Source organism: Salvia hispanica, chromosome 3 (genome assembly GCF_023119035.1).
Source record: "Salvia hispanica cultivar TCC Black 2014 chromosome 3, UniMelb_Shisp_WGS_1.0, whole genome shotgun sequence".
Lineage (NCBI taxonomy): Eukaryota > Viridiplantae > Streptophyta > Magnoliopsida > Lamiales > Lamiaceae > Salvia > Salvia hispanica.
Window position 1 is genome coordinate 51454360 of NC_062967.1, and position 20897 is coordinate 51475256.

General features: G+C 34.6%; 3 protein-coding genes across 6 annotated transcripts; all 3 read left to right on the top strand.

The window, feature by feature from the left end:
- The first annotated feature begins 4423 nt into the window (after positions 1 to 4423).
- LOC125210454 (phenylalanine N-monooxygenase-like) lies at positions 4424 to 6081 on the top strand. Its single transcript, XM_048110008.1, has 2 exons — positions 4424 to 5332; positions 5458 to 6081. Exons 1-2 carry the CDS (start codon positions 4424 to 4426, stop codon positions 6079 to 6081), a joined length of 1533 nt encoding a protein of 510 aa, XP_047965965.1.
- A 4102-nt stretch (positions 6082 to 10183) lies between these two features.
- Positions 10184 to 14487, top strand: LOC125211066 (protein phosphatase 2C 70). Of its 3 annotated transcripts, none has more exons than XM_048110747.1 (13): positions 10184 to 10227; positions 10306 to 10520; positions 11333 to 11516; positions 11599 to 11772; positions 11874 to 12049; positions 12126 to 12284; positions 12420 to 12563; positions 12644 to 12705; positions 12905 to 13040; positions 13260 to 13354; positions 13702 to 13817; positions 13902 to 14031; positions 14112 to 14487. In XM_048110747.1, the coding sequence occupies exons 2-13, from the start codon at positions 10335 to 10337 to the stop codon at positions 14329 to 14331; spliced, it is 1782 nt and encodes a 593-aa protein (XP_047966704.1). In that variant the 5' UTR covers positions 10184 to 10227; positions 10306 to 10334; the 3' UTR covers positions 14332 to 14487. The 3 variants fall into 3 exon arrangements, with proteins under 3 accessions (XP_047966704.1, XP_047966705.1, XP_047966706.1); XM_048110748.1 differs by having other exon boundaries at positions 10209 to 10223; XM_048110749.1 differs by lacking the exon at positions 10184 to 10227 and having other exon boundaries at positions 10250 to 10520; positions 11635 to 11772.
- A 3741-nt stretch (positions 14488 to 18228) lies between these two features.
- Positions 18229 to 20267, top strand: LOC125212515. 2 transcript variants are annotated; one of them, XM_048112713.1, is made up of 3 exons: positions 18229 to 18627; positions 18951 to 19149; positions 19982 to 20267. In XM_048112713.1, exons 1-3 carry the CDS (start codon positions 18436 to 18438, stop codon positions 20152 to 20154), a joined length of 564 nt encoding a protein of 187 aa, XP_047968670.1. In that variant the 5' UTR covers positions 18229 to 18435; the 3' UTR covers positions 20155 to 20267. The 2 variants fall into 2 exon arrangements, with proteins under 2 accessions (XP_047968670.1, XP_047968669.1); XM_048112712.1 differs by having other exon boundaries at positions 18236 to 18627; positions 19826 to 20267.
- Positions 20268 to 20897: the final 630 nt, after the last annotated feature.

Here is a 20897-nt window from a genome sequence, read left to right on the forward strand (position 1 = left end):
GAGACAAACTAAAAATGAAAGATGGATATCATGAATGAGACCGACAGAGTAGTTTTTAGTGGTATTGGGAAATCACTACTTGAATGTATAACTAGATATCAAAACACTGAGTTCCCTATATGAGCGTCTTAATTTACTATAAAGACATTTTAATTCATTAACATGAATTTAAAAATATGGAATGGGGCCAGAACACCATTATAATAAAGTATTTAGGATTTAGTTCACTATAAGAATGTTTTAGTTTACTATAAACATGTTTAGTTCATTACACGGATTTAAAAACTTAAAGTGAATCAAACCGTCATCATAGGAAACTTGTGTTTTCAATTCATATATTCTCATCCTTCGATTTTTCAGTATATGTAATTGAGATTTAATCTTTAACTATGCATTAAAAATTTGTTATACATTAGTCATCATTTTTCTGTTTACTTATATAAAAATATTGTATAAGCCAAAAGCTTAATTATAATTATACGTATAATATAGTTATGCATTACTTACGCTGTAACTAACCTAGAATTCTTAATAAAACAAAGAAATGGTAAGTAGGCCTCTCCTTCTACTAACTCATTTTACTCACATTTTATAATAAAAAAATTAATGTACAAAAGTAAGACTTATATTCCACTATCTTTCTCAACCAATTTTCCTTTATATTACTTAAACTCATACCGAAATCAAAATGATAATTATTAGGGTACAGAAGGTGTACATAGGATCAAGGGTTAGTAGCTCGATAAACAACTAACAAAGAATGTGAACTTGACCAAATTACCTATCATATATTATCAGTGTTTATAAATTATATTTTTAATTTTATATGAACTGTGCAATTCTTAGCTATGTGTTTATTAATTATATATGAATTATTAGGGCACGGAGGGAGTACATAGGATCAAGGGTAGTAGCTCGAGAAACAAGAATGTGAACTTGACCAAATTACCTATTATAAATTATATTTTTAATTGATTCTTAGCTATGTGTTTATTAAGTGAATCAATAAACTACTTCCTCCGTCCCGGATAAATTATATTTTTAATTGATTCTTAGCTATGTGTTTATTAAGTGAATCAATAAACTACTCCCTCCGTCCCGATTAAGATGAAATATTTTTAGACCGGCATGGAATTTTAGGAGTTATTGGTAAAAGTGTGTAATTGATGAGTAACGACAGACCCAGGTGGGGTCGCCCGAGGTCGGCCGACCCCACCGCATGTCCATGAATGTCACCGTGAAGCTCAAGAATCGGCCACCAACTGAGGGCAACTCCGCCTCCCGACCCCACGAAAAGTAGCTTCATCTCCATTGAAGAGAAATGAGGAAGAGTGTAACTGGAGAAAATTAAAGAAAATAGAAAGGAGATGAGAGAAATACAGAGAAAGTATTATTGTGGAAGTGAAAAAGAAGAATAAATTTGAAGAGAAAGATAAATTCAAGAGAAGAGCTTGATGAGAAAGAGTTGCAGAATTAGGGAAAGACAATTGTATAAGAAGATAGGGAGCCGCTGTTTTGTGGCATTGGATTTTATTTATTAATTTAATTTATGTTATGACTAGGAGTACTATATTTAGTGGAGTATGTGCTAATTTAATTTTTGTGTAGTTAATTTGTAGATCTCGTGTAAAATATTTTAAAAACTTTAGTTAGTGTAGTTAACAGATATTTTTTTTATTTTTAGTTGTAGTTAAAAGCAATAATAATATTTGTAAAATAACAAATAAATTAAATAATATGCACAACATATCAGAAATTAAAAATAAATTGAAATATTAAAAAGTTTAGCACACACTAAATAATTAAATTATACGAAGTTGTATGATGTGTTCATTATTTCAACATACATATTTATTATTATAATTATTTTAAAAAATAGTAGGAGTAGTATATATTTATTAATAATAATAATTTAAATATTATATACTATATATTATAAATTCTTTTATTCGACCCCACGAATTCTATTTTTTGGGTCTGTCATTGTTTGTGAGAGAAAATGTGGGTGGAAGTATTAAAATGGAGAGAGAAAAAGAGATGAATATTTTAATTGGAGTGAAAAAAAGTGGCTGATCTGGAGAGAGAAAGTTTCTAGAAATGTGTCGTCTTATTTGGGACAGACTTAAAAGGAAAACGTATCATCTTAGCTACGATGGAGGGAGTATAATGTCAATCTAATAGGATTATGTGTGATTCAATTGATATGTATTCACATGGTATTAAAATTATTTAAATCATTAGTTTAGTGAGGCTCTGTTGCAGTTTTACTTTGGATCTGATATCATTGGTCATATAAAATGAAAATAGACCTTCGAGTTAAAGAAAAAAAATGCAAAGATGGAGCTCTGTGGAAAGCTCAAATCAGTGAGGAACCTTTTGTGAAACAAATGACATATTATACAGTGAAACATATGCCATATTATTCAAAGAGGGGTCTTTGAATACCTTCATCTTCGTCTTATTGCAGGACACAAAACATGGCTGTGGTTTGTAACGGATATGAGGATGGGATGTTGGCGTCAAAAAATAGTGCTAGTTCTGGATGACGGTACTATCATTGTACAAACTAGAAGGTGCGTAAACAAAGCTAAATCCTTATGTTCGAGTTAAGAATATTGAACCCTATCTGCAACGCTCTTAATATAGACTCATTATCATCCAGCATATCATTTCCATAGAGTAGTAAATTGCAAACCTATCTGCAATGCTCTTAATATAGACCCATTATCATCCAGCATATCACTTCCATAGAGTAGTAAATTGCAAAATTCTTACCGCAGAATAAAGATAAAGGTCAATTTTGGTCCTAAACATATGATCAAAATATGAATTTGGTACAAAACATTCACTTTTTGAATAACATGTCCATAACAAACGAAAATGTCGTCGAAGTAGTCCTTTTTTCAACAGTTCCGTAAAAAAACTAATGGTCATCACTAATTGCACAGTGGCATGACCGTTAGTTTTTTTACGGAACTGACAAAAAAGGACCACTCCGACAAGAATTTCATTTGTTGTGGACCTATTTTTTTAAAAGTGAATGTTTTAGATCAAATTCGTATTTTGGTCATATGTTTATGATCAAAATTGACCTTTACTCTAAAATAAATTACCAAAAGTCGGAATTTAAATAGATAAATTAATCAAAACAATTAAAATATATGGTTTTCGCACGAATCTCAAACAGACAGTAAATTCCAAGGTTAACTAATCTTTTTTTTTTTAATTAAAAATTTCACAGCATATCATATGGACGTTTTCAAGTTCAAAACTATTGTAAAGTGAGCAGTTGAGACAAAGAACAATATTTACCTTGGTACTAGATAACAAGAGATGATCAAATGGGAAAACCAAAACCCTGTTCGAATCCAATCACTAAAGAAAACAAAATATATATAATGCAAAAATTTATATTAAATACTTGTAAGTTTTCATTAAAAAAAGCTTTAGTAAGGGCTTCAGCCACTTGAAGTAGTCACTTGAGCTTGTCAATAAGTATAGACTAAAATACGTTTGAATAAGTAATGGCCACATATGATTTATTCTATTGAAAACATTATTTATTGGAAATCTCAAACACAATCAAATGATTATTTATAACCAAATTCTAAGTTTATGAGAAAATCTTATAGTTCGTGGTATTAATGACCAATAGTCCTATATCAAATTAAAATTATTTATACTTCATAAATTAAGGGCTTGTTTGCTTTGCTAGTTATGTCAAGAAAATAAGTTTTAGATGAATTTTACACGTGTTTAATTTGCAAGTTATAATTTCTAATGGCCCTTATAAGCAACTTAAGTCTGAGAATTTGTCATATACTAATTCATAGTTAGCATTTCTCACTAAAAAGATAAGTTTATATACTCCAAACATAGTCATAAAATCTATCCATATCTATCTAGTCATTCAAAGTTTACATACACCGACAGTCCACAACTCTTCAATAAATGTTGTAACGCATGTTTACAAATTAAAGAGTGATAGTCTAGGTTTAACAATCTTTTTTCCTTTTTCTTTAAAATGGCAAAGATAAGTGATAAGTCGTCCATTGACTCCATTCCTCCACTATAATTAACTCCTCTTGGATAAATCTTGTAAAATTTATTCACCCACAACAACTCTTTAATAAATGTTGTCATCCACAACTCTTGTAAAAGTTCCCTTTTCCTTCAAATGGCAAATATATGTCATCCATAGCCCCCACTAAAGGTAAAACACTTGGATAAGCCAAGTCAAACAAGTTTCCTATATAAAAATTGGTAATTTAGCTTTAACAATTTTTTTTCCTTTGTTTTGAATTGGCAATGAAACGTAGTCCATTCCTCCCACTATAAAAACCAACTCGATATCACATTCTTCAATCTACTAATTTGATTTCAATCATATTCAAAAAAGAAAAAAACAAATATTTTCTCAGGCATGGCGAATGAACTCATAATACTAGGGTTTGCTCTATTAACAATCTTGTTGCACAAATGGAGTCGAAGAATAAGAAAGCACCCTCTTCCACCGGGCCCGACGGCCTACCCGATCGTCGGCTGCCTTCCACAGATGATGAGAAACAAGCCAGCATTCCGGTGGATGCACAACTACATGCAAACATTCAAAACCGAAATCGCATGCTTCCGCCTTGGCAACGTCCACGTCATCACCGTCACCTCTCCTCAGCTTGCTCGAGAGTTCTTCAAGGAGCATGATGCCATTTTCTCCTCGAGGCCGGAGACCATGTCGACGAGACTCACAACTAACGGCTACCTCACGGCGGTTCTCACCCCTGCCGGTGATCAGTGGAAGAAGATGAAGAGAATAGTAGTTTCTGAGGTGCTCAAGAATGATGTCTACCAATCATTCCATTCAAAGAGATGCGAAGAGGCTGATCACCTCGTTCGATATGTCCACAACCGGAGCCAGGGCAATGGGGTTTTGAATGTGAGGGAGACGGCGCAGCTCTACTGTGGCGGCCTGATTAGGAAGCTGGTGTTTGGGGAGAGGTTTTTCGGGTGTGGGATGGAGGACGGAGGGCAGGGAGTGGAAGAGTCGAAACACATGGATGCGTTATGGACTGTTCTTATGCACACTTATGGATTTGCAATTAGTGATTTTGTTCCTTTCTTGGAGGTGTTTGATTTGGATGGACATAAAAAGATTGTTACAAATGCACTTGCTTGCATGAAAAAGTATCAAGATCCAAGAATTGATAAAAGGGTTGAGATGTGGAGGAATGGTAGTAGATACACCAAAGAAGATATTCTTGATATTTTGATTAACCTCAAAGACTCCAACGACGATCCGTTGCTATCTAAGCAAGAGATCAAAGCTCAGGTTAATGTAAGTACGAGAGTGTCTTTCAGTCTGTCTGACCTAAAATATGTGTTCTTAATTCTTATCATGCTTTATTTATCTTTTCTACCAAACTGTCCCGCTACTAACATTAGTTGTTGATTTGATGATAGGAAATAATCCTTGCGGCGATTGACAATCCAGCAAGTGCAGTTGAGTGGGCCCTGGCAGAGATGATGATTGAGCCCAGTCTTCTTGATTTGGCCGCAAAGGAGCTAGATGAAGTCGTGGGGCGAAACAGACTAGTCCAAGAATCGGATTTGCCTCAACTTAACTTTATAAAGGCTTGTGTGAAGGAGGCATTTAGATTGCACCCTGTGACGGCTTTCAACCTTCCGCATGTATCGACCGTTGATAGTGTTGTAGGCGGTTATCACATACCGAAAGGAAGCCATGTCATGTTAAGTCGTCCTGGCCTAGGACGGAACCCTAACACATGGGACGAGCCGCTTAAGTTTAAACCCCAGCGCCACACGGGACAAGTAGTGCTTCATGATCCTCAACTACAAATCTTGTCATTTAGTACAGGGTTACGAGGTTGTCCAGCTGTTAAGCTTGGTTCTACTATGGTAACCATGCTTTTAGCTAGACTTATTCAGGGTTTTACTTGGACTCCATCGTCTCATACCTCCCTTGATCATCTCATCGAGGCAGATTCTCATATCTTATTGGCTCAACCATTGATTGCTCATGTCACACCGCGCTTGGACCCACAACTTTATCATCAAATTGCCTAAAATGTAAGTTATCATATCAAAATATTTATGCTTTTTTTTTCTTAAAAAGCAAGATCAATAATAGTTACATTTCTTATCTTACTCAAATCTATAATATAGTATTAATTGAAATGGAAACATTTAATTAGATTGTACTTCATCGTTATATGATGCAGGTGCAGCAAATGAAGCCCATGCAAGAAGAGACTTTGTTTGGTTACTTTAATTTCAATATGTTTTCATGTTTATTTATTAATAATACATTGTAATTTTGAGCATATTATAAGCTTCCTGCCTAATTTTCTTTGTCAGTTCTTTCCTGGGTTGTAATAATAAAGTTGAACAGCATAAAATCTAAAGAATATTGGGAAGAAAATATAATTTTATTATCCTAGAACTCTTATCTTTCTCGCTCACGATCCACAATAGGAGTCACATTTGGTGTGGGCACGAGTTTTATAAAATGTAAAGAATAGTGGGTTGGAAAAGTTTGTGAAATATGAGTCCACTTTTTTATATTTGTTTTATAATAGAATGTGAATGAGACGAGTTAGTGGAATGTGAGACTTACTTACCATTTATGGTAAAAGTAAAAATGTGACTCTTATTATGGGACGGGCCGAAATTGAACAATGTGACTCAAAATGTGTCTCACATCATTAGGGAGACAAAACTTACTGTAAATAGACAATTTTTGCGGATGACACAAAATGAAAAAACATGACTATTTTTTTTGAACGGATGTAGTATATATAAAAGTGAAACTGACATTTCATTATTTTTTTTAATCTTATTTCTTCATATTTTTAAAAATGTGTGTGAATCCTAAATCAGATAATTAATGGCATATGTTAATAATAATTGAACATTGAAGAATTTATATACTTTAAAATGAAATAATAATGTAATTAGACAAACTCAATCAACCACAACATAGTCAATTTTTAAATTAAAAAAATACATGTATTAAAATAATTTTCTAAGTATTATAATTAGATTGATAAATTCTAATTATAAATTAATAAAAAAACACAAAACTTTGTGAAAGTTTAAGTATAATCTTTTAAAGTTTTAATGGGATGTATGTGATATGGGCCTTCCTTCGATTGATCCATCACCTGATCGTCAAACGAAGATTAGTGACTTTATTGGAAAGTAAGATAGGAGATATTTGGAGATAAGTTTGACAAAAATTTTATCTTAGTTCAACAAAAATTTCATTGTTTATGCGTGATGAATGATATGCTACATATCTTATATGAGTATCACTCTCGTATAACACACGTGTAATGTTGTTCATTTTGATTTATATATTCATTTTTATTCTAATTCATTAAAAAATGTTATTGATAAAAATTTTAATTTCACAAAATTCATAAAAAAAACAAAGCTTAATTTGCTCGTTTTCTCCATAATTTCAAATAAATTAATAAAATAAGAAATCAATCTTTGATTTTTATGATTTTTATGATTTTTGTGAAATTAAAATTTTCAACAACATTTTATAGTGTATTAGAATCAAACTAAATATAAATCAAAACGAATAACATTAAATGTGCGTCAAATGAGAATGATGCTCCCATAAGATATATAGAATATCATTTCTATTTTTCATACAGAGTTGAAGATATTATTGTTAGTTCCACAATTGTGTGGGTACTCCGTATAAAAAAATTATTAATTGCTGCAAAAACTTTCACACAACTTTGAGATTTTAATAAGATATTTGAAATTTTGTAATAATGTGATTATATATCTTTTAAATAATTTAAAATTTAATACATTTGACATTATGATCATTGTACACAATACCAAAGGGATTGAAGGTTATGCGGCCTCACATTGTTATTGTTGTTGTCATTTATGTGATGGACATATTTGAATTCTGTATGGTTTTAGAGGATAATTTTATATTTTTTCGTCTCATTTAAATTGTTCGCCTTTTCTTTTTAGTTTCTCTCATTCAAGATGTCCATTTTTTATTTTTAAAAATAGATATCTCTCTCATTGAAATATTCAATCACCTCTTTTTACTCTATTTTGTCACACTCAACTACTCCACATAAAATCTCGTGCCATTCAAGAATGTTCGACATCTTGAATGCGGCGGAGGGAGTATGAATTTGATCATATTTTGTCTATTATTGGCGTGTTTATATATATTATTATGTTGGTACTTTGACCATTTTGTAAAGAAGGTGTAGAAAGGTACAAAATATGTGGATGTGCAGCAGTCTTGGTTCAAGATAATATTTTTGGCGATTTTGAAGTCCAATTAGTCGTTAATACATATCATTCTCTTCCTCTCGAAAGAGCTTGGCGTGGGTATCTTAAAAGCCAATTGAAGTCCCGTAGAATAAGTTATAGTCGTTAGACGAACATTGCACTGTCCAGAAAATCCCAAAGTGAAAAAAAAATGAACAGCACTTAGATAATATGCACTCGAGAGAGGGGATAGGAAGGGCTTGGGTGTTTTGTTTCTTGGAGTTAATCTAGACATATTAGAAGAAGACTTCAATATTAAGGGTTAATCAACATGGTGAGTGCACTCGAGAGAGGACTCAACCTAGACTAGCGACTTTCCTAGTAATCCTAGAGACGTAAAATGAGTAATTGAAGTTGTTGAATTAATTGCATGATGTTTCCATTGTAGGTGGATTCACAACTCTACATTTTTCTTTCTGATACATTTCTATTGTGATATATTTCATATTTGTTACTTTTAATTCTCTTTGTTTATGCTTTGAGTATTTCATACTCCCTCCGTCCCATTAAAGATGACTCACTTTCCTTTTTAGTTTGTCTCAACTAAGATGACCCATTACTTAAAATGGAAACACATTTATCTCTACTTTATTCCCTCTCTCTTACTTTACTCTCTCCTCTCAACACACAAAATAAATTTGCATAAAATCCCGTGCCGCCCAAGAAAGGAGTCATCTTCCTTGGGACGGAGGGAGTATTTGATTTGTCTAGATAGTAGTTAAAATTTGTTTGTGATACTTAAGTTGATACAAATTTGTCTCTGTGGAATACAATACTCTTGCTTGCTATTGACTATAGTAGTCTCGTACACTTGTGGATATATTTGTATTTAAAACAAGTTGAGTCAATAACACCAATGGCAATGCTGCATGCCACATCAACTATCATAATTTATAGGACTATCAAAATGGATACTGGATACCCGATATTCAAACTTGAAAAATCGGATAATTAGATACTCGATATCCGATTTTTTGGATTTGGGATCAGGTTCGGGTATGGAATTTTTGGATTATCGGGTACCGGGTTACCCGATCAGTATATTATTGAATTTTTGAATTTTTTTAAAATTTAATAAATTATGCATTTACTTTGTTATTTAAAAAAACAAATAATTATTCTCAAAACCCTTAACTCTTAAGTCACATTTAGGGTTAATGTATAAATTGTGATGTTTATTATGGATGGATGATATAACTTATAAATTTTGTATTTCTAAAGTTTGTAGTTATTTTTTCTTCTTTTTTTTTTCATCGAACACCTTCATGGTGGAGGGTTGAGTAGGACCCTCATCCCATATATATCATGTCAAAAAAAGTTAGTACAATCCGGCTCACCCAAAAGTGGAAAGCCCAAAATCAAGAGTATTACAAAATCCTACTCTCTCTGAAATCCCTCTATGCTATCACAACCAGAAAAAAAAGAAAAAGCAATCAGCCAAAACTAAAATTAGGCATGCCCATTTGATCTAGTCTAGCCAAAGCTTGTATTTCTAAAAGCTTGTCGTTAATTTTCTTTAAAACTTTTAAATCGGAATTGGATATCCAAGTCGGGTATTTGGGTACCCAAAATTATTTTCAAATCAAGTATCGGGTATCGGGTATTAAGTTTTGGAAAATTTTGGATCGGGTACCCGAAATTTTAGATCATAAATCGCATAAGTTACACGAGTAACAAAAAAAATTAAGGTTTAATTTTTCCATTAGTTAAAATTTAAATTAATTGTAATATTTCAAATGTCATGTTAGAACAACAAAATAAATAAAATTATCCCATCTAAACTTTGTGTTTGTTTATTATGATAGATTTGGAAGAGAAAATAAGAAGAAGAAAAGATGCGACCATTTCAAGCGGCCTTCTCGCAGAGGGTATACAGAAACAGACACGAAGTATTGTTGGTTGGTATGGTTGGTTGCAAATCCAATTCCCATTAAAAATAATAATGAAAATGTCTTAATTTTCTCTCCCATCGATTTCTAGTGAGAGAAAGCCATCTCAGTAACACTCCGATGGAGAAGGCGATGCGCTTTACCAGCATTTTCTTATCGTCATCGGCGTTGCCTATTGCTTTGCTCATTCTTATGCTTTTGCTCGTCCTAATCCTCATCTTCATAGCCTGCAAGTTCCGACCATGGACCCGCTTCCTCTCCGCCTCCACCGCCGCTGCCCGCCGCCGTGCTCCGGCCTCGATCAGGGTCTGCCTCGGGATTGATCTTATGTGTGTTTTCGGATTTGATTTGTCAGCAAGATTGTATTTTATTTTCCTGATTAGGTTTTTCCATGGGGATTGATTGTTAGTTGTGCTTCTTCGTGATTGGATTTCGATTTTAGTTTTTAAGGATTTGCGTTATTTTGCAGATCGGATTGTTTTATTTCATTATGATGCCTCATTTTCCTGTGCGATTGTGTGAATTTGTATTGGCGTGGAGAATTTTTTAGCTTATTTCACTTTGTTGTTGCTAAGTTTCCCCCATTTTCTGATGAATGTGAGTGTTGAAAATGGATCGAGTAATCAGCTCTGATTTTAGGGCAAGTTTTTCACACATTTAAAGTGGATTGTAGTGAACTTCTGATGTTTTGGGGGTTCATTTACCTTTTTTTTAATTTATGTAGCTATCATGATATTTGTTTTTGCTTTTCTTTCAGCTTAGCACTGGAGTTTAGTCAAAAAAATTTTCTAGTTTTCTCTTAAATTTGAAAATGGATAGTCATGTTTTTTACTCTCATGGTGCCCCGGGTTTGAACTCGATAGATGTCGAAAGTTCGAATCATTCTAGCATTTCAGTGACTCTGAATTATGGATCTGAAATGTCTTGCTGCTTGGCAAAACCTATGCTAAGTAATTGTTTGTGGATTTGGTTTCGTAGTGAATGGCAATTTGAATTCCAAATGGTTGATCTAGAAATATACTATCTGCATTTACCAGCAATTCGATGTTCCTGCTTTCGATTCTTAAGTATCTGTGATTTCTGTTATGTACCCTTTAACCGTTCTGTTCCAAATGTAGGTTGATGACATTGAACGCCCTCTTGTTTCGGGAGATCTTAGTTCTGTTGAAAGTGACGAGTCTACGTTATGCCATCCCAATGAGCAGGCTGCTCGTCAAACTCAGGGTAGTTATACTTCATCACATGCTATTTTGGCAACACCAAAACAAAGGCTCCCACCAGCATCCTCCCAGCTGACCCACGGTAAATAGATTCTACTGCTCTTCATGTTTATAGTTTCCTGTGAATCTTAGGAGAAGAAAATCTTACTGATTGCTTGTTCCAGATGATATTATTGTTCTTGACATTCCAAATACTTCAGAGAATCCTTTGGTGGACCAGACGCTTCAGCATCCTCATTTCCCTGAAGACCGGAGAAATGAAAAAAGAGGAGATAATTATAACCAGAAATACAGTACAAATATCAGAGAGCCTATTCCCAGTTACACTGCAAACCAGGGTAATACTCTTCTTGTCGATTGCATGATGTTAATATTTTTGACATCTGTTATCTGCTGAATATGTAAAACGTGTGATCATGTTTTCCTCTTAGTAGTGCAGGAAGTATTCTCAAGCTGGAGGTAGTATCTGGCCCTGCTCGCGGGCTTCAGTATTCTGTAAAGTCGACCAACACAACAGAGCTTCCAGTGACTATTGGGAGAGTGTCACCTGGTGATTTAATACTTAAGGACTCGGAGGTCTCTGGAAAGCACGCAATGATAAATTGGAATGCTAATGTAAGTTTTGAACTATATTATGCAATACTGTATATGCAACTTATCCTTTATGCTATCTAACTTCATATTGTTGTAGAAATTAAAGTGGGAGCTCGTCGACATGGGTAGCTTGAACGGAACAATGTTGAACTCCCAGGCAGTCCTTCCAGCCCAATCAGGAAATAGGCATTGGAGTAACCCAGTTGAGCTCTCAAGTGGTGACACAGTAACATTTGGCACAAGTTCAAAAATTTCGGTACATAAAAGCAACTTTGTGGAATTTCAGTGCACCCAGTGGGTTACTTTGCTGCGTGATCCCCATCTACATGTTTGCTGATACTGCAGTTATTGTGTAAAATTCTGATTGCTAATCCCTCGTCTAACGTGGCAGGTTAATATTACATCACAAACAGAATGCAAGATCCCTTTCAGGATCGGTATAGCATCAGATCCTATGGCTTTGCGTCGAGGAGGGAAAAAGTTGGCCATGGAAGATGTCTGCTATTACCAGTGGCCTCTTCATGGACTAGATCAGGTTTTGAACTGCAACCATGTCTTAATTGTCGACGTGTGTATCTGAGATGCATAAAAGGTTTTTGAATATTTATTTTGCAGTTTGGGATGTTCGGTATATGTGATGGACATGGAGGAGCAGATGCGGCCACATCTGTTAGCAAGTTAGTTTTTGACGTGTATTAATCTAAAATGGTCGTTTCGTTTTACAAAACCCAGGATAATGTTTCTGTCCCACGACCTTGTTCGAATACTATATGGACCTAGATTTTACTTCTGATATTCCCATTCTTAATTGTTAATTCCAAGATTCTTCACCTGCTGCTCTAACACAATACTTACCTAGCTCTGTTTACTATCCAGAATAATGCCTGAAGTAATTACTGGAATCTTGTCAGATTCATTCAGACGAGAGAAAGTTCTGTCTCAGTGCGACGCTTCTGAGGTCCTCAGAGAAGCATTTTACCAGACAGAGGCGCGCATTAACCATTACTATGAGGTTAACACTCGTAATTCCTTTCCTAGTTTTGGTTTCTTCATAGAAGCCATATAATTTTGACCAATATATGCTGAATTATATACTGTATAGATCAGGTTGTTTTGGTAGTCTAGTAAAAAAAATATGAAGTTCATTAAAATGGCTCGGCACTGATGTTCCTTATACTGTTACTCATCACTTGTGATATTTGGAAAATTCATATACGATTAATTATTTCAGGGCTGTACTGCGACACTGCTACTGGTGTGGGCTGATGGTCATCAAAATTTCTATGCACAATGTGCAAATGTTGGAGACTCGGCTTGTGTTGCAAAGTAGGTCCTGATATACCATACTTATTTTGTATTGGATATCTGCAGCATATCATTTCTAAGAAGCTCCATAACCGTTACCCTATTGGTGTTTTTAATACTATTGATAGTAATTATCCCCAATTTTCTTATTGAAGATTACCACTACTATATCTATAATGCTAATGCGATAATTTTGTGCAATTTACCATGATAGGTCTACATATTGGATTCTCTTACAATTTAGCATAATTTGTCTTTTCTTGAGTATCTTCATGTCAGATTATAATTTAAAAAGCTATACATCCATTTCTTTAATTTTGTGAAATCCATTTCTCTGCATTTGCCTGATTCAAACTTTATTTTGCCAGTATTGGTGGAAAGCAGATAAAGATGACCGAAGACCACAGGGTAACTAGTCAATCCGAAAGGCTCCGTATTCAGGCAATAGGAACGCCTCTGAGAGATGGGGAAAGTCGGATATGTGGTAAGGTTGCAATTTGTCACTGATAGTTTCCTCTCAAGTCCCAACTCGTGTGCTCTCATATGTTGGAAAACTGTCTCTATCCAGGTATTAACCTGGCCAGAATGCTCGGGGATAAATTTTTGAAGGAGCAGGATGCTCGTTTCAGCGCAGAACCTTATATTAGTGAAGTCGTATGCATAGACCAATCAAGTGAGGGCTTTGCCCTTCTAGCCAGGTTAGTTTGCTTCTTCTAACTTCATACAATTCATGAAGTTATTGCTACGTTGTGCTAACGTGATGTGATTTTGTATGCAGTGATGGTTTCTGGGATGTAATTAATATGAAGAAGGCATTTCAGCTTGTGCATCAGGCAATGGAGAGGAATGCGATGGAGAGAGAGAGCTCCGCGGAGAAGATAGCTAAGTATTTGTTGAGTGAGGCAAGAACACTGCGTACAAAAGATAACACATCGATAATTTTCCTAGATTTTACCAACAGCAGCAGCCATGGCGGATCGTGTAAAGCTGACAGCTAGAGATGAAAGAAATTTGTTAGTTAGGCTTCAACGTATACAAACATTCTATTATTTTTGTTTCCATCATTTGAAGGTCAAGTGCAAGTGGGATTTGGTGTCCCCTTTGCTTGTGTTATGCTGAATCTTGATGATAATGTACAGAAATTGTTGCCATGAGCTGATTAATATTAGAATATATTTGTAGTTGAAAATGTGCTGATGTTATGCTGAATCTTGATGATAATGTTCGTTGGGCGAAAGTGTGGTTAGGCCACGATTAATCTAGCTCGACTGACGAGGAGGAGAGGTTGAATTCCGTATGCCCTTGTCTCCGATGAGTAGTCAGCATCCGAGAGCCTGGCCGGGCCAACGATTTTGATTCCAAATCTTCACTGAACTGCCTTATTTGGATTTATTTTCTCTTTTGCTCACATGATCGCCTGATCGCCTCCCCCATCCACGTGGCCCGTGCCGCACAATCACAGTTATTACCACACCCTCACCACAACATGTTTGAGGAATATGCTGAGAAAATTAAGGTACATGTTGCATCAATTTTATTTGGTTGAATGGGAAACTCATGTAGTATTTCACACAGGGCAAATGCAAGTGTATTTGATTCGGAGGCAAAAAGAGCATAGTGCCTTACTTGTCATATATAGGGATATCAATCGGGCAGGCCCAGCAGGTTTCGGCCAACCCTACTGGAGTTGCAGGTCAATCGGGTTGTATTTTTTCGGGTTATAAAAATTCAACCTTAACCTAAAATGTCGGGTTTCGGACTAGCCCAACGGGTTAATCGGGTTGCTAACGATAAAATTAACATGCGACCAATCTAATAAATAATGATGAAAATTAGTTATATTTATAAAATGTAAAACATTTAATTATGATAAATTTGAGATATATGCTTAAACTCAACGTAAACATGATCAATAATATTTAAGATTTGTGAAAATCAACATAATCATATTTCGAGGAATTTTTAAGCATGTGTTAAAAATTGAAATATTTTTCTTAGTAAAATTGAAGTTTCTAATTTATTTATCTATCATTATATTAATAAAAATTTAATATAATTTTCATAAAATTGAAATTTATTTTTTAGTTATTTATATTATAAAAATAATCAATGAAGTGTCGTATTATGAATCAAACAAATAGAACAATAGAAATTTTATCGGTTTTCGGGCCAGCCCATCCGATTTTCGGATTTTGCCCTAACGGGTTATAATTTTATCGGGCTAGAAATTTTCAGCCCTAACCCTATAAATTTGGTGGGCTTTTTCGGGCCAACCTACGGATTGCGGGCTGCATTGATATCGATAAAGAATGTTGTACGAATGTTGCGATGTCTAAAATTTTATTTTTTAATATTTTAATTAATTTGTATAATCTTATTTATGTATAATTATATTTTCGAATATTCTTCTTGAGCACTAATCACATTACTATTTTTGAGATATATCCAAAAAACTTGTTGACATGTGATAAAAGTCAGCCGGAGCTAGAGCAGAATGACACGATAAGTGATGAGTGAAGACGAAGAGGAAGAAACGACACCTTCGGAGACAGAAGAACCCATTGTCTGGAGGACATGGGCCGTTTTTTTGTTTAATTAGTGTTAATACATGTATTTCATTTTAAGTTGACTTGGACCTAAAAGCTCCATCCAGTTTTTTTTTTTACGTTTTTTTCCCAGATCAAATAGGAGGTCGAACCGTTAGGATAGGTTATAAATAATACTTCATCCGTCCCCAATAATAGACTAGTTACACTAGACCAAGTCTAAATTTGAATTTTTTTTTAACCAATTACATACCACTAATAATGTGATCACACAATTCACTAACACTACAATTTTCTCTCTCTTTTATTTTTTTCTCATCTCTATCTTACTTTACCAATTGCATATTAAAACTCGTGTCATTTATAAGTTTGTTCATTTTTTAAGGATGAATGGAATACTTTTAGTTTCATTGTTTGTCTAGAAATCTAATAAGAGTACTATAAAGATATAATCAAAAGTCAGCCGTGAAAACCTAAAATTTGGGGAGGCCGAACTGAAATAGGACTCAAATGGAAATCCAACAGTAGAGAGAGTAAGTACCAAACAAGAATGATTATATGAGAAGAAGATATGATATCTTTTTTAATCTAACACTATAGCAAATATGGTCTCTATTTATAAATGATGAAAAATATGAGTTTTGGTGTAATTTTTTAAAAAATTTAATATAATACTCCCTCCGTCCCAAGAGAGATGATCCCTTCCTTAAGTGGCACAATATTTTATGCAATTTTATTTTATGTGTTAGGTAGAGAGAATAAAGTAAGAAAGATAGAATAAAATATAGATTTTTTTTATTAAGGAGAAATACTCAAACCAAAAAAATGACGAGCCAAAAAAGTACGTTAAAAAGACAAAGGACCAAATAAAATAAAGGAAACAAACACAACAACACCAACCCCCACAACTCACAAACACTCCCCAAAGTCACGAGATCCATATTCCTACCGAAACCACAAAACACAACACCTAACTCCCTCAACTCACCAACACTCCCCAAAGTCACAAGCTCCATATTCCTACCGAAACCACAAAACACAACACCCAACTCCCTCAACGGCTCAACCCATACAACTATACCTAAAAATAAAAACAAACAAACAACCAACACTAGTCCACACAGAGCGCACAAAAAGAAAAGCTAGAAAACATGCCAACACCTCAAGCGGCGGGAGGGAGTATATAAAAGATATACTCCATCCGTTCCATAGTAGTGGAGATATTTCTTTTTGGCACGCGATTAAAGAAAAATTGTGATAAGTAAATTAAGTAAATGAAAAATAAAGTAGGAAATGAAAAAGGTAGAGAATACTTTTTTCCTTTCTACTTTATCCCACATTGCAAACCTATCACACATCGGACGAGTGAGAGAAGTTGGATTTGTGTGTTCCCGATGTGGTCTCGGTTTGAGGAGAGGTTTGTTGGGTGCAAACCTATCCCACATTGCAAACCTATCACACATCGGACGAGTGAGAGAAGTTGGATTTGTGTGTTCCCGATGTGGTCTCGGTTTGAGGGGAGGTTTGTTGGGTGCAAACCTATCCCACATTGCAAACCTATCACACATCGGACGAGTGAGAAAAGTTGGATTAGTATGTAAGTGCTATTCATCCCTAATTAGTTTTTAGGGGTGAACCAAAAATAAATCCGTGCGGACTTGGCTCGACCGAAAGCGGTAACATCAAACTAATGTGCAGTCGGCGATCCCAACAAGATATGTGTTACATGAGTTAAGGGTAAAGAGAATAAAATAAAGAGATGAATAGAGAATAAAGTAAAAGAAATTAGATATATTATTATTTTATCTAAAAAGGAAATTACCCAGCCGCTATAATAGGAACATCTAAGAATAAATACGACTCAGTGAGATGGAACGATGGATTACCGTTTATATATTCTCAGATAGTACTACAACTAGATTATGGACGGCCATGATTGTATGATGTTTTCATCAGTTGGCAAAATATAATTTAATGGATGAGAACACAGTAGATTTCTGACCTCAAAACTATTTTGATATTGACAATGAGATATATGCGTAATAAAAATCATGCAAGTTTAGTCAATTCTGATTGTGAATGATGATATATTCTTTCGTGGTCACACAAAAGACGATTGTGATATGTGGCATATGAGACCACATAAATTATTATAATATCTCCTTATTTACTAAATTTGAAATAATTTTATCATTTTTACTGTACTTAAGATAACACGCATATACGTGACATTATTATGCCATTAATTGGCAGAAAAAGATGGCTCAATGATATTATATACAAATACATTTGATTAAAGGTATATATGATACATTAATTTGATGAAAGTAATTACATCTATGATCTTTATATGGCCTAGACAACTCAGAGATAAGAAACACTAAATCACACACAAAATACCAATATATGTCGTTTTCATATCAATTGTGAGGGAGAGAGTGTTATACCATACATAGATATTACAAAAATGAAAGAAGCTATGTAAGTATACTTATATAGCTTTTTTTGTAGTGGTAGTAGAGAGGTAACAAATTAATAGTGTGTGATCTTCCAATTATGGGGGCGGAGAGATTTTTGGGGTGCAGGGTTGATCGGAAGAGTGGCGAGGACGAAGATGATGATTTTAGTTTGGAAGGATTTCATCATGAGCTGGATGATGAGCAAGAGGATCCAATTTCCGACGACGACTGTGGCGGCGAGGCGGAGGAGCGAAGAATATACTGGGAATCACAACACTTGTTGCTTCAGGTACCACCGACGCTTCAAAAAATGTCCTTATTGTTGGTGTTCCAATTAAAATTAGAGGTCGTCGGTCGCAAATGAAAGTGTCCTAGAAAAAGCAAAGATTTAATTAATCTGCCCTTAATTTAGAGATTCTTTCTTTTGGATTATAAATTGTTGTTATTTTTAAATATTTTTCAACGCAAGTAACTGCGTCTCAATTTTTATGTCCAAAAAATGATGGTCTAGCTAGAGTTAATCTTGTTCTGTGTTGTTAGTTTTTTTTTTCCAAAAAGAAGTAGGTAGAGTATTTACAATGTTATTGTATTATGGAATGTTTAAATGGGCAGGAAATAGTGGAGCAATATAACGCAGTTGGATGGAAGCTGAGGGAAGAAATGAAGAGACAAATAGAGATAGCAAGAGAGAGTAGCAGAAGCACATTATTATGCAGCCTAAGGCGAGCAGCTGTGAATCAGCTTTGCAGCAAGGGCCTCAATGCAGCCCTCTGTTTATCCCACTGGAAGCCAACTCACAACACTCCAGCAGGTATATATTGGGCTCAATTTTGTTTTGGCGTTGGGCCGGGCCGCTACTATCTAATCTTTATTTATAATAAGCCTAGTTAGTGTCAATGCATTCATATCTTAACTCTAAATATATGCAAAACACAAAACACATGTCAGTACATTGAATCTTATTTCTAACAGTTAGTTAGATTAATTAATGTGATGTGTCATCTAATAATATACTCCGTCCGTTCTTTAGTAATGAAGACATTTCTTTTTGGCACGAAGTTTAAAAAAAAAATATGTGTAATGTATTAAATAAAAAGATAATAAAGTTCAAAAGAGAAAAAAGTAGAGAGAATAAGATAAGAAAGGGAAAAATAAGTGATAAGAAATGTGTTTACTTTTACTAAAAGGGGAACGTACACCAAAATAACAACATGACACCAAAATGACACTAAAAAGAGAACGTACATCAAAATAACAAAATGATTCCATTACTATGGAAATGATGAAGTTGATTTTTAGTCTAATAATACACTAGTAGATTTTTATTCTAATAATGTAGATTTTTTTAGCTAGTTTAATAATGTAGCTCGACTATTATTATCACAATCATCCAATTCAAGGATCCAAAAACTATGATTTGTGTTGTGTTTTACACTAAGAAGGTTTAAGGACCCTATTACACCCCCTGACGTATATAATATGTCCAGGGTGGCACGAGTACATAGAGGTGAGGGTGAACACACAGGGAAAGAAGAAGCAGATCCCATTTGTAGTAGAAGTAGGGTTTAGGGAAGAGTTTAGAATGGCAAAAGCCAGTGAGGAATACAAGAAACTAATAAAGCAAGTGCCGGAGATGTATATAGGCAAGTGGGAGCATATGAAGGCCATCATCCGCCTGTTGTGCGAAGCCGCCAAGAAATCAGCGCAGGAGCAGAACATCCACATCGGTCCATGGAGGAACAAGACTTTCATGCAGATGAAATGGTCTCCTTCTTCCTCTTCCAACCACTTGCCAACAACTTCCAAGCTTGCTTAGTCTTTTTCAATATTATGGACCATAGATTTTTGTACAAGAGAGTATATTGTAGTATGCTTTTATGCAACAATTAAATAATACCAAGTTCAATAATAATTTGTTCCTGATGTTCACCTTTGTTTCATATTATACATTGTATAATGTTTTTGAAATTTGCATAAATCACATTAAATTAAAGTTTCATACGCGTTTCAGTTCAATACATTCCATCATATGGCTAGCTAGATAACATCCAAGTGAACTTTAACTTGATATTCTTCTATTTCATCGTTCGATTGTTACAATAGCAACTTTTGGACTTGTTGATGTGTTATATGTTGGTTTCTGGATTACAAAAGATAAAACCAGGCGTAAAACAATCCAAAAGAAGGAATACAGAAGAAAAGACTGCAACTTAATTACAAGGAAAATTGAAACAATAAACCGTAAAGAGTAGTTTAGCCGAGTCGATGAGTCCTCTTTCTGCAAGACGAGATACGCCCCGATAGTGCTATCGGATTGACGTTTCGTCCACAAAGATAAAACGGCTACGTCTCTGATGAAGCAACACCGCTATCAGCAGATCTCAGGCGAATTGGATGGAGGAGGGGGCAGAGCTTTCAACAGAAAAAACAATGCACAGAGGGAGAGAGCTTATGATGCAGAATGCTTGTGAAATGGTGTGGATAATGCATGGAATGACTAGCCTATTTATAGACTCAGTCCACTGTAGGGGTCAACCAGCCATAATGTCTGTCATCATT

Coding starts and splice junctions, on each gene's coding strand:
- LOC125211066 (XM_048110747.1), top strand. CDS start 10,335: ATGGAGAAGGCGATGCGCTTTACCAGCATTTTCTTATCGTCATCGGCG. Junction 11,517..11,598: donor ATCCTCCCAGCTGACCCACG/GTAAATAGATTC, acceptor TGCTTGTTCCAG/ATGATATTATTGTTCTTGAC. Junction 13,818..13,901: donor TGGGGAAAGTCGGATATGTG/GTAAGGTTGCAA, acceptor GTCTCTATCCAG/GTATTAACCTGGCCAGAATG.
- LOC125212515 (XM_048112712.1), top strand. CDS start 18,436: ATGGGGGCGGAGAGATTTTTGGGGTGCAGGGTTGATCGGAAGAGTGGC. Junction 18,628..18,950: donor CACAACACTTGTTGCTTCAG/GTACCACCGACG, acceptor TTAAATGGGCAG/GAAATAGTGGAGCAATATAA. Junction 19,150..19,825: donor AACTCACAACACTCCAGCAG/GTATATATTGGG, acceptor TAATATGTCCAG/GGTGGCACGAGTACATAGAG.
- LOC125210454 (XM_048110008.1), top strand. CDS start 4,424: ATGGCGAATGAACTCATAATACTAGGGTTTGCTCTATTAACAATCTTG. Junction 5,333..5,457: donor AGATCAAAGCTCAGGTTAAT/GTAAGTACGAGA, acceptor ATTTGATGATAG/GAAATAATCCTTGCGGCGAT.